This window comes from Schistocerca piceifrons, chromosome X (assembly GCF_021461385.2).
Source record: "Schistocerca piceifrons isolate TAMUIC-IGC-003096 chromosome X, iqSchPice1.1, whole genome shotgun sequence".
Taxonomy (NCBI): Eukaryota; Metazoa; Arthropoda; class Insecta; order Orthoptera; family Acrididae; genus Schistocerca; species Schistocerca piceifrons.
Genome location: NC_060149.1, coordinates 481,342,423 through 481,356,350, shown reverse-complemented (window position 1 = coordinate 481,356,350; position 13,928 = coordinate 481,342,423). Strand labels below are relative to the sequence as shown.

At 41.1% G+C, this 13,928-nt stretch overlaps 1 protein-coding gene across 1 annotated transcript in view; it reads left to right on the top strand.

Moving 5' to 3' along the window:
- Positions 1–13,928, top strand: part of LOC124722073 (serine/threonine-protein kinase GL21140) — a 212,200-nt gene that overhangs the window by 175,625 nt on the left and 22,647 nt on the right. The window contains exons 8-9 of the mRNA XM_047247271.1: positions 215–361; positions 6,466–6,708. Of these exons, the coding sequence (XP_047103227.1) occupies positions 215–361; positions 6,466–6,708 (390 nt within the window). The remainder of the gene's footprint in view (positions 1–214; positions 362–6,465; positions 6,709–13,928) is intronic.

Here is a 13,928-nt window from a genome sequence, read left to right as displayed (position 1 = left end):
GCTGCATAGTTTGATATTGACATGTTAGAAACTTCATAGTACAGGAGGAGATGAAAATTAGCTATGGTGAGTGTATGAGGTATACTTGGATAAAATATTTTGTTAATGTTTATTTGTTCCTGAAACACTGATAGAAAGTTAAAAACAAAAATCAGAAACTTATTATTGTATTAATTATTTTACAGTCTGACTTATTGAAATAATATTTTTGTAGGTGGCAACAAATCCCAGGGGGGAAAAGGTACTGAAATTGGGAGACTTTGGACTGGCATGTCACGTTTCTGGACCATTGTACACTGTTTGTGGGACACCAACATATGTAGCACCAGAAATCCTTGAGGAAAAGGGCTATGGATTACAAGTAAGTAATGTCAAATGATTATTGAGGTTAATTATCACAATAACATTGTTTGTTGAAATGTGGTGCTGCAGGTGTCACATCATGTTTCAAAACTGTACAATTGATTGAAGTTTTTAATATTTGTAAATCTTGTCTCTGCTCTTTGGCATGTTTATTGAATAAAACTTTCTTAAAAATACTTCAAAAAACAGTAAAAGGGCATCTGGTAGTAGCAAGCTCACAATTTGAAGTCAGCGTGGAATACTAAAAGTGGTGCGCACAAGGACTCTTTCATAGTAGGCTTCTGATATAGATACCTCTGTCCAAAGACCCGATGTGAGTTCTTTTCTATTCTGTGTGTGGATAATTGTCAAAAATATGTCTGCATTGTGAATAAATAAGCAGTTACATTGTAACTGAGGAAACATGCATCCATGGCCCTCCAGCTTGTGCATTTCTATGGGTTCCAGACTATGTTGATAGAGCTTTCAAAATGACGACAACCTAAAGTTAAATAAGAAATAACCTATTAGAAGTGTCTGACATGGCAAGGGAAGCTTTCTTTGAGGTCACTGAAGGACTCTTTTCAGCAACAATTTTATGATCCTCAGTTGGGTTTTAATCTAAAGTCACGTGAAATATAGATTGAAATACAATGAAACTAAGCAAATTTTAAATGTCCTTCAACTAGTTTCACGCCAGCATGTTTCAGTACGATACCTTTTACTCTTTTTGTCTCCTATTTGTCTCAGCATAGTTAGCAAGTTTCCCTATTCATTATATCATGTGTTAAAAGGGGGAGGGGCTATTGTTAATATGCAATATTTAGGGAAGCCTTAAGTGAGCATAAGGTTTGTTATTCATATGTTAACATCTGTTTATTAGATAACTAGTTCTTAAACCTTGATCATTATGTTTAAAAACCCAGTTAGTCAGTCCTCTGTAGCTGTGTGGTAGCTGTAGGTGTGACAGTCATTAATTTGCAACTGATGTCTATTTGTTATGTTTGTATGATACGGTTTGTGCAAAACTGTGATTTAAATGGATATGTTTAGTGTACTCATGTCCGCTAGTAAAGTTTAAATTGCTGTGAATGTCACATGTGAACACTATTTCACTGACACTTGCACAAATTGTTAAGACATTCAACTTGTATGCTATCTTGGTTATTGTGTGTGATACACAGTATTTAAGTACTGAAGTGGAATTCTTGTAATTTTTGCTCATTAGATATTTATTTATATTTTTTGGCACATTTTGAGAAATGATTCCCATTTTCGACTGCATTTTCTGTGTGACAAGTGGTTAGTAATGTAAAAGGAATAGGGATTGGCCAGAATTCTGTGAGAGTTGGGTGGCTGGCAGAATACAAATATGTGAGGGATGGAAAAGATTGTGAGAAGGATATCCCTAATCTTCAGACGTGATCATAGTCAAAGCCGTGTCAAAAGACATGGTTCAGTTGCTCCTGTGTGCAGTGATACTGGGTGATGGGGAGGGGATTTTTTTTTGGGTGGGGGTAGGGGGGGTTATGTTTCCCTTTTGTTTGTAGTGGGGGTGGGGGGGAGCATTAGGGATTTGTGAGGATATTGTATGGGAAATCTGTTGGCAGCTTAAGTTTGGGGAATAGTGCTGTGTGTGAAGGCCTTAGTGAGACTTTCAGCATATTGGGCAAGGTAATTCTCGGCACTGCAAATATGCCATCCACAGGTTGTCATCCTAAATGGGAGCAATTTCTTACTGTGGAAGAGATGACAGCTGTCAAAATGCGGGTAGAGTCTGCGCAGGATACGGTGGTCAATGCGTAGTGGCCAGTTTTCAGTCAAAGCACAGGATGAGGGGTGGATGTTTTTTTAAGGGGAGGCCGACAAGCGTTTTCAACCTTTCAGGTGGACAACGCTGACAGAGTTGAGGCACATGCTTTGTAGTCTTTCTCAAGCGATTTTACTGAAACTATTGGGTAAAAAAATTGATTTTACTTACAGGTTATACGTCAGATTCATGATGATGTTCCCACCAATTCATTAATTAAATTACAATGAAATCCAGACCTTTAGCTGGTGACAGGTGTTGATAAATATCAACGGGGACCGATACCATCTTCATAATTCATTAATGGTCATAGTTACTGTGATATTATGTGGAAGTAAGACGCGAAATTCGGAAAGGTTTGCAATGAAAAATAGAGGTCATTATGATTTTGCGTTTGGTGCACATTACATAATGTGTTGTTGAGTATGAAATTTAGCTAAGATATTGAATTTTTCTTTAGACTTGGGTGGCAATATCTATCTGTCTCCAATCTCGAGAAAATTGATCTAACGTAGCACACTTATTTGCGATCGCACCTTGCCAGTGATAAAGTCAGGGTGAAATATGCACAACATTCCTCATATTTCATAAATGGTTTCAGATATTGAAATGAAATTTTGGCACATGACACCACGCAAAGAAGATAGTATTTTGTCATATCTTTAGTATGTAAAACTTCATTATCCACCATGTTATTCCAATAACTACAGACTTTTTCAATTAAAGAATGTAATTTTTAAGGGCCACAATAGCTGGTGAAATGAGAAATGCTCGGGGTTTTGGAACAACATAAGTGAAGACACTACACCTATTTTTGTACTGAGGATGTCAATTTTCATAAGGCACTGAGTGTCTGGCTGTACTTTTCCTCAAATCCTCACTAAATAAACCACGGTTTCAGAATTCTCTTGCAGTTGTGTCTGCACACCATGTTAGTGAGGTGAGACTGTGTAAACTCCACTGTGTTTTTGCAAAAAAAAAAAAAAAAAAAAAAAAAAAAAAGGGGGGGGGGGGGGGCAAATTTTAGAATGGCAACCACAGAAATGCGTAGGTTTCAAAATTCTCCACACATGACACTTCTCTGGAAGTTACAAGTGGTTAACAAGCCATACGAAAATAAATTGCTATATTTTTATCAGAATTCTTTTTAGATACCAACCAAAGCAGAGGTGACAGTAGAACTTTTTGAATGGTCATCATGCAAATGTAAACATGGAGGAGCCTGACTTATTATTTACAGAAAATGTGAGCATAGGCTTCGTTTAGAATGGCACTTCCCCTCCAGGGCTCAGCATTTCCCCTACAATGTCTGCCTGTAACCCCAACCACCATGACTCTCCACAAGCATCCTTTGGTGTCTGAGCAGCATCTACTGGCCACGGCATTCTGTGCTGACTATATTCTGATTTTTAGTGGGCTTGGTATGGACTAAGGTATGGATGCAGTCATCATGGTGGTGGAGGACGATGTCCAAGAAGGTGGTACGTTGGGCTGAGGAGGACCAGGTAAAGTGGATGGGAGACAAGGTGTTAAGACTCTGGATGAATGAGGATAAGGTCTACCAGAACTTTCCGTATCATATTTGCATTGGTGGATTTATTTGATTTGTCACAAACTGTTTCAGAATTCATCAGAACTGAGTTAGGGAATCCCACAAGACTCTAAAGGAGTGTGGAGGAGCAAGGGCAGAGCCCACTCTTCCCAGTAGTGTGTCCAGTGCTTTAACAGCTGGATCCCTTCATTCAGTGAGCATCTTACAGGATATATGGCGTAAAATAATTTTGTCATTATTTAGGTAGAAGGAGTGCGTCCAATAAATTACTCATTACATTAGTAATAGATAGATTGTTATAGTATATTTGCAGAAATGATATTTAGGGAGCAAGTAGGTAAATATTCCATCATGTATACTGGAAGCAGTTTCTGGAAAAACAGCAGCCAAATGAAGGTGTGAAAGTATATGTAGCTGGAAATGTGGCATTGAATAATTGTTCCTTTATAGTGCAGTTAGGGTGAAATGAACAAGAATCATCGAAGGAATATTTGCATTTCCATAAGATAATTATGTAACCCATTATAGAAGAATTTTTTAAAATTGTTATTAGCCATCTGTGTAAAACTTAACCTTTTAAATAAACAAGATATGATTTTTCTTTGTTAGACTTGGAATGTTTTGAAGTATAATTAGATATATATTTTTTCCTTCTTTTTAACCCTTTGACTGCTGTTGACGAATGAACTTGTCATGCTCTTCTGCTTCTCACGGTGCTGCTGGCGGGTTTAAGCATAGTCTTTGGATGTTCTTTGAGCACTGTCGACTGGGGTCTCCTTGCCATTCCATGAGCACCAATGATGAGTATCATTGCGTCTCCACAGAGGTACCTGTGTGCTGTCAACAAATTTAAGCATACAGTGAATTCCCAACCTACATGTCAGCATTTACCACAGTTCTGGCTACTAAGTTCTGTTAAGGTACTTCGTTGTGATCTCATTTTGCTACATTTGACTTAACTTTGTCTTAGTGTTCATCAGGATTGGCATCACAATGTTTGTCTAATCAACTAGACTGCTAAGGAAGAGAGCGTGGAGATATTGATGAAGAGCAACAGTGTGGATGGATTATTTGATGTGCAAGTGATATTTCCTCCACAGATTCTAAAAGCAACAGTCTGAAGCAATCTATGTCAGAAGGTGCAACACAAACAGTCTTATGTTCCAGCAAGAGGTATAATTGATAGTTCATCTGAATCCAAATAATGTAGATGTGATAGTGAAACACTTAAGAGGAAAACACAGTTGAGTGACAAATCTGATTGGAAAGAAAATTATTTCTGACTGCATAATCACACATTTGATGATTTGCCTTCAAGACCCAAGTGTCAATATGGGAATGATCAAACCATTATATCATTCTTAGTGTTATATTCAACAGATGGTACTGTGCTAAGAAATACACAGACTGGAAGTTTGAAATGCTGTGATATCCATTTCATTTGTAATGTACACAAGAATAAAAATACAGTGTCCGAATAGACAAAAATAATAAAGGATCATCTGTTTATGATGAGGAACTGTTCATATAACATCAGAAATGGTTCATACACCTTTATTTCCATTAATGGTTTTATTGCACAAGTGCACACAAAATTACAATTTTTTGTAAATTTCTGTAAACTGTTTGGGCCAATACGCATCTTGTCCTCCATGGCTGCCTACGGTCAAATTTTTGTGCCCATAAACACACAGGAAGGGATGAATGTTTCGGATTATAAACAACTGATTTCGAAAGCTCAATTGAAGTTACGAAATATTACCAACTGTACCACAGAACTATATCATCCATTTTCAGCAGACAGGAAGTTGCCAAAAATTAAAGAAATGCATTAGCAAATTTCCTAAGAGGATGAGAGCTGTTCGGTAGATGTACTGTCTATGTAGTATTCATACTTCAGACAGACAGTCTGTCCTCCTCCTGCCATTAAGTAAACAGTTAGCTAGCAAAAAAGTGTTCCTTAAACTACCAAATAAGTTGCATGACACAGTAAAAGTGAAGTTTAAAAGGTTTCAGTGTGGTTCACAGTGAACTCCAGTAATTGAGAACGATGTCCCCGACAATCGGTGTATTTCACTCACTGTATAGAATAACAGGAAGCTCTTGACTACATAATAACCTAAAAGCAAGCTGTGTCTCTGATAGCTTTAATCCATCACACATGGCAACATAGTATAATCTGCACACAAACAGAATGTAATCATGAGTGTGTGATCCAAAAATACCCAGTTAACTAAACTCGAATGTGTGTGTTTCTTTATTTTGTGGAGCGAAGAATATACGCAGTATAGTTGGTAATATTGAAGAGTAGCTGTGAAGGAACACACAACAACTGATGTGTATTGAAAGCAGCACATATCTATTGGAATGGGTTACCAAATCACATTAGAAACTGTTGAAGGAAAAGCCATCTTTAAATCTCTGCGAATTTGTAATAACTATTACATTGCTGACAACCCTCAAAGTCGGAACCTAAATTTTACACTTACAATCATTTTCATATTGGCTACGACAAATCTTAGTGACAGAGAAATTGCAGCTAGCACTTCAGAAATAGTCAGCACATGGGGAGGCAGGTCATCCGGGTGGCTCTAGCACAGGCAGAAGCCCAGATGCAGCCTACTTAGTGCAGTTAAACACATAAGGCAATAATGACACACTGCTCAGCTCAGCATATGCCAAGCATGTCTGCAGCAGCCAAAGGGTTAGTAAAATATAGAATTATTAGAAATTATGAAATATTTGCTATTTTATTTTCCAGATTGATGTTTGGGCAGCAGGAGTGATATTGTATATTCTGTTGTGTGGTTATCCTCCATTTGCGAGTCCTACAGGTGATCAAGAAGAACTCTTTGACCGTATACTGTCAGGAAACTATGAATTTAGTTCACCGTATTGGGATGATGTATCAGAGCTTGCAAAAGACTTAATATCTCATATGCTTCAAATCCAGCCAGAAGTGAGATTTTCAGCTGAAGATGTATTGGATCACCATTGGATAAGAGTGAGTATCAACTTTTTAGATACAGTGAAAACCATTTATCATGAAACTGAGGGTTTCAAAATATTTTTGTATGTTAAAAGAAATTTGTATAAAAGAATACATGTGGTGGAAAAAGTAATAATTATACTGTATTTTCAATCTCGTCATATTTTATCATAATACAGTAATTAGATTTCCTGCTACAATTTACTCTTGCAGGTACGCACTGTACATTGAAAGTCTACATACAGTGTACTGTTGTTTTGGGGGGAAAAGTCTGTTGTTTTTGGCGAAAAGGTCTGTTGCTTTTTGTAGTATCTTTTTTCAATATGAGATTTTCGCCAAATATTTCAGTATGATCCAGTATTTTAATTAGCTGCACCCCTCTGTTGGAATGGGTTACCAAAACCACATCAGAAACTATTAAAGGAAAAGCCATCTTTAAATCTCTGAAAATTTGTAATAACCATTAGTTTGCTGGCAACTCTCAAAGTGAGAAACTAATTTTTACATCTACAATCCTTTTCCTATTGGTGATAACAAGTCTTAGTGACAAGGAAATTGCAGCCAGCACTCCAGAAGTATTCAACACAGGGTGATGCAGATCATCCTGCATTTCAGATGTAGCAGGGACAGAAACTTCAATGTTGATTTCATCGTCAAATTTGCATCATTGTCTATGCTGTTCTGAGCTCTGAATGATCACCAAACCTTGTCATTATCGGCACTGTACACTTACCATCATAGATTGCGATAACTTCATCCAATGGCTACCAACTAATGTAGAAACCTTACCATATACTTCATTTAATATCGACTCAGTTTCAGTATGTTGCATTTCTGGAGGTGCCAAAGAATGTGCCATTTTGAAAAAGCCTGCATGGAGGAAACATGTTTCATTAGTAGTCATATTCCATGCTGAATTTAACATGTGGCTAATAAACTAACAGGGAAAAACTTCCTGTGCCTAGATTCTGAGTAAATATTTATAGAGCAGTAGCTTTGTTAGGAATGTTAGTAGTCTTGATCACAATCCAACAGTAACTAGATAGCGGGTTTTGTTGACTACCAACCATCTTCTGATCTAGATAACAAATAAAAAAATTCCTATTCAGCTTGGCAACAGTTTGTAAGAAGCTACTAAGATTTTTAAAAACTTAAAATTTTAAGAAATATTAAAAAAGTGAATTCATTAAAACCTTTGTAATCCTCAGTTTAGATTAGTTAGTTTGATGTTCCAGTGATCATTTTGCACAATAAATTGTAACGGTGTGGAACGAGTCATTTTACATTTACATTGCAATACATTCACGTTGCAAATTAATTTGTAAACATGGGTGGATGCTGAACATTTATAAGTGAGTTAATCATTCCTAACCACCACCTTTCTGTCAGACTTTTATATCACTGGGTAAGTTATCAAAATTTTTTTTAGCAGCATTGTGCACCCCCCTTTTTGTGCTAGACAATCTTAATGTGTAGTAACGAAGATCATTTTCCTCCTGGTATTGTCACCTCAAGTGTCCCAGAGCTCTTTTGTGGACAGGTGAGTGGCACACACAGGGCCCCGAGCTATTGCAACCCATTCTTCCTTCCCGGGCTGCATTTCCTTCACCGTGTCCCTTCCTCCCCATCCTTGCTCCTTCTTCACTGCCCCCTCCTTCCCCTCTCTGTGTTCTACTTTATGTTGACCAGGCGATTCACATGGTTCTCTTTATTCCTTGTGAATTTGTTTATCTTTCCTGTCCTCTTTCATCCTTTTTGGCAGTTTGGTCCCCCCTTGGGGTTTGACCTCCACTTTTAAATTTTCTGTCTTTAGTGTGAACCACTTGTGGAAGAACTCCATCCCTAGCATTTACAGCGTGGACTCTTGTCCCCAATTTCCTTCCCCTCTTTAGCGCCATTCCACGCTGCTAGGTCACTAGCATGTGTAGCCAGTCCATGTCGTGGAGGCATTATGTACCCATCTGGCTGAGCTTTCTGACAACACAGGGATCAGACTACTGATACCTGATCTGTTGCCTCCCTGCGTATGCCAAGGAGTGGCTGCTTGTCATCCTGGAGCATCGGAACTCCTGGCAACAGCTGCCATGCCAGATGGCCCTTGTTGTGGCTGGGTGGCACCCATGGGGGAGAGCCTCTGACGATAGTGGAGGTATCAGGGCAGATTCTTGGTGCATGAAGCATACCAAGCTGCAGAAATTTGGGCGTTCTCAAACAGTCGTCTCTGAGTGGTAAAAGATCATTAAGTGCTGCCTTGTATGGCCCTGCAACCTTCCCTTCATTGGCTACATCTTGGGAGGAGAGCCAGGATCACCATCTTGGGATGAAACACTTTACCAGCTACCTGGTCTGTACTAAGACAGAGGGGCACACATTCACGGCTACAAAGCCATTGTTTTCTGTGGAAAATATAGAGGACAAGTTTGGCAAAGTGGAGTCTCTTGATAAGATGCAGTCAGGCTCCCTGTTGATCAAAGCTGCTTCTATCACCCAAACAGCAGCTCTTTGTGTTTGTGACATCCCAGTGTCTATTACCCCTCACCAGTCTTTGAATGTGACCCAAGGAGTGATTTTTCATAAGAACCTTATCCTGCAAACTGATGACAAACTCCAGGCTAATCTGGAGCAATGTAGCATTCATTTTTAGATGTATACAGAAGGGTTGTAAAGGCAACTGTATTGATAGTGGTGCCTTTATTCTGGCTTTCAAGGGAGATACCCTCCCAGAGAAGGTCGAGGGTATGTGTTATCAATGTCACGTGAAGCCATATGTCCCACCACCCATGAGTTGCTTTTGGAGTGTTTTGGGCATATATCTTCCCACTGTATGGTGGACCCTCTGTGTGGTGACTGTTGACTCCCACCCCATGAGGGAAGCCCTGTGTTATGCCACCTGTGTTTGTACATTGTCATGCCCACCACTCTACCCACACGTCAGATTGCCCAGCTTAGATGTGAGAAAATAAGATCCAAAAAAATAAGAGTGACTCCATGCAGTTCTCTTCCTTACCCCCTCCCGCTCTCCCTTCCCTCTCCCTTGCGGCTCCCACGCCCTCCCCTCCAGGTGCCGCTCCCCTTCCCCTGCTGAAGACGTGGCCCCCCTCTTCAGCATCCACTGGTGATGGGGCTCCCTCTCCAGTCTCCGAAAGAGGAGGAGGAGGAGGAGGAGCAGAAGAAACAAAAGTCCCAGGACAGGCAGTCTTCTCCTCCCCCCCCCCTTTCCCCCCAGTGCTCCCAGAGATGCTATCTCCCCCCTCACAACCTGAGTCTGACATCTTATGTGTGGATATCACCCCATCCTCATCAGTGACGACCAATGACCCTGTTACATGACCTCCCCTCAGCTTCTTTATGTTTAACCTGGACATTCGCCACACAATAATCCAGTGGAATTGCAACGGATATTACTGTTACCTACTGGAAATACAACTTCTTTCCTTTTATTCTGTGTTCTGTCTTGCTCTTCAAGAAACGCACTTCCATGATGAGCGCTCTCCAACACTCCATGGTTATCGGGCATTCTGTCGGAACTGTGATGGCCCCAATATAGCATCTGGGAGGGTGTGCACTTTGGTTCACACCGATGTCATTAGTAACTGTATCCCATTTCATACCAACCTGGAAGCAATAGCGGTATAAGTACAAATGCTCCAGCAATCACCATTTGTATTGTGTACTTCCTTATGTTGACCTGCCTACTTTAATACAGTAACTCCTGCCCTGTATCTCCTCCTCAGGGACTTCAATGCATGCCACTCCCTGTGGGGAATGCCACTTTGACGGGTAGGTTTTCTAACTGACCAACTTATTCCAGACTTTGATTTCTCTCTCCTCAATGACAGTTCCCCTACCCACTTCAGTGCTGCTTGTGACACCTTTCCTGCTATCAATTTCACAATCTCCTCCCCTGCTCTCGTGGCTTCTATACATTTGTCACCACATGATGTTCTTTATGACAGTAACCATGTCTCACTGATTCTATTGTTCCCCTGCCACCGCCAGGCAGATAGGCCCCCGTGTTGGGCATTCCGCAGAACCAGTTGGCCTTTATATACGTCTGCTGTGCATTTCGACACCTCTCTCTCAGGTTGTATTGATGTGGTTGTGCAAGACGTCTCTGCCACTATTCTTCATGCCACTGGCACTTCTATCCCCTTATCCACAGGTCACCCTCATCACTGGCCAATACCGTGGTGGACCAAGGATGTAGCAGTCACTATTCAGGACTGCCTTCACTTTTAAGTGTCTCTCTGATGAGGTTTGCTACCTTATTAAGCAGAGTAAAAAGGAATTCTGGGAGAAGTATCTTTCCTCCCTGGGTAAGTATGCCTCTTTGTTGCAGGTTTTGTCCAAGCTCCTTAGCTTTTTTGACTGCCAGTGACAGTCAACTTTCCAGGGTCGTATGCTACAGGGTGCTCTGTATGCTGATCCATTGGTCCTTGCAACATTTTGTGACATATTTTGCGACAGCATTGGCATCCTCGTCCTATCCTGCTACCTCTCTCTGGCACAAATGGTGAGTTGAAGAAACCCCCTCTGTTTAAACCCCCACCAAGCTGAAACGTATAATGAACTCTTCACTGGAAGGGAAGTGATGCAGGCTCTTACCTCTTTACATGACAAGGCCTCAGACCAATGTTCTATCCACAACCAGATGATCCAACACTTGGATGTTACTTAGAGGCAACACCTACTCAGGGTTTTCAACTGCATTTGGCTCACAGACGCCTTCCCCTCTGATTGGTGAGGCAGCATAGCTATCCCCAGTCTTAAGCCCTGAAAGAACCCAACGTTTCTCAACAGCTACCGACCAATTAGCCTGGCCAATGCAGTTTGTGAACTGTTAACTTCCGATAATGTTTGGTACTCAAATCTCGGGGCCTTTCTTCCCCATATCAGTGTGGCTTCCAGGAAGGACAGTCTACAACTGAACATTTACTCAGATTGTAAACAGCAATCCAAAAGGCTTTTACTAACTGCTGACATCTTGTTGCGATCTTCTTTCACCTACATAAGGCATATGACATGGCTTGGCACCATCACATTTTAGTTAACCTCAATGGCTGCAACTTTCGCGGCCTCCTTCAGAATTTTATCCACGAGTTTTTATTCCACCGGCTCTTCTGTGTTCGAGTCGGCGCTTCACTCAGCACCACTCGGATCCAGGAGAACAGTATCCCACATGGTCCTGTGTGAAGTGTCACATTCTTCATTGCCGTCAATGGACTTGTAACCTTTGTTGAGTCTCTGGTTACTCTGGAGTTGTATGTTGATGGTTTTTGCATCTGGTGCAGCTCCCACTTGGTAGCATCTGCTGAACGCTAGCTCCAAGGCTCCATCCACTGAGCTCTGCATAGTCCTATTCCCATGATTCCAATTTTTTCCCTCCAAAATGCAGGTTTTGCGTTTTGGCCGTCGACCCACAGTACACCACAGTCCAGAACTTTATTTAGGCAACCAGTGCCTAGATATTGTAGCACTGTCATGCTTCTTGATCTTATTTTTGATAAAAAGCTGATGTGGCTGTCCCATATTCACCACTGAAAGACTGCCTGCGTGCAGAAGCTCAATGCTGTCTGCTCCTGACCCGTACATCTTGGGGTGCAGACCCCAGGCTGGATTATGGTTGTCAGGTTTATAGCTCAGCGGCTCCTTTCACTGTGAAACTACTTGACACTCTTCGTCATTATGGGATGCATCTGGCTATCGGTGCAGACTGTTAGCTTGTATCTCATATGATATAATATAATATAAATATAATAGAATATCTAATAATGAATCAATACTTAAATATGCAGCTATAAAACTGGCAGTGTATTTACAGTGTGCAGCCAGTGTTTTTATAGGTGAGTGCATTGATATTTTTTCCATCACTGTACTGAGAAAAAATATCGATATAATAATGGAAAAAATATCAGTGCACCAGCCTATAAAAATATCTGCTGCACATCTGGACAGATAATGATTTTTTTTTTTAAATATCAGTATATTGGATTCCCGATACTTTTAAAAACAAAAATTGATTGCTTATGTGTTACATGTCCGCTGCTCCCCGGAGCACCCAAACTACCATCTCTTCTTTCCAGATACGGAGAGACACCTCCCGCAACGATGGCCCAAGTCTGCGATATGATCACCATCCTCATCCAGTCCCTTTTTCTCTGAACTCCAGCTTTCCCCTATACCACCTCTTCTCCATGCCCACTCACATACACTTCCAGGGTGCATTCCTCATCCACAACTCTGTCCTCACCTATCACAAGGTCTGAAAGACTCGGTTCATTTTGAGGCTCTCTGCCGCCAATTCGTCTCCATTCTCAGTGCGTTTTGGAGTTCAGAAGTAATCTGTACTGATGGCTTGATAGTTGCTTGTCACATTGGCCTCGCTTACATTCACGTGGAATGTAATGAACTCCTCTTATTGCTGAATGGCTGAAGTGGTTTCAGTACAGAGTTGGTAGCCATCTCTCATGCTCTTGAGCTTATCCATTCCTGAATCGGTGAATCCTTTCTCATCTGTAGTGACTCTTCAAGCAATTTACAAGCATTGAGGCTTGATCAGTGTTACCTTCACCATCTATTGATCCTGACTATCCAGGATCCCCTTTTTGTTCTCAAACAATGTGGACACTTGGTGATCTGGACCCCAGGTGGCGTTGGGATCCTCAGGAATAAACTCACTGTCAGGCTGGCCAAATCGTCTACCAGCAAGTTGCCTCTTGATCTTTATTCTGGAATCTGACCTTTGATCAGTATTATGCTGTCAGGTTCTAAGGATTTGGGATACAGAGTAACATACACCATCACTTCGAAACAAACTACAGGCAGTAAAGGAGACCATGAATTTGTGGATGTCCTCCATGTGGGCCTCTCACAAGGACTTCGTCCTTTCCCGGCTCAACTTTGGACGTACTTGACTGACTCATGGTCGTATCCTCTGTTGCGAGCATCCATCCCACTGTTGTTGTTGTGCCTGTGTGACGGTGATCCACATTTTGCTGGATTTTCCCAACATAGCCACCCTGTGGTTCACTTTCTTATTCTCCTCACTCACTACCCCTGGTGTCAGCAGACGATGCCTCAATGGCTGACCTGGTCTTACAGTATATTTGTGAAGGGAGTTTTTATCAGTCTCTCAAAGGGAGAGCGCCTCAGCCTTGTCGGCCCATTGAGAGGGCGGTAGGATGACCTGTTTCCACCTCTGTATAGATAGGCAGCGGCTTTTTAGGCTTGGTGGT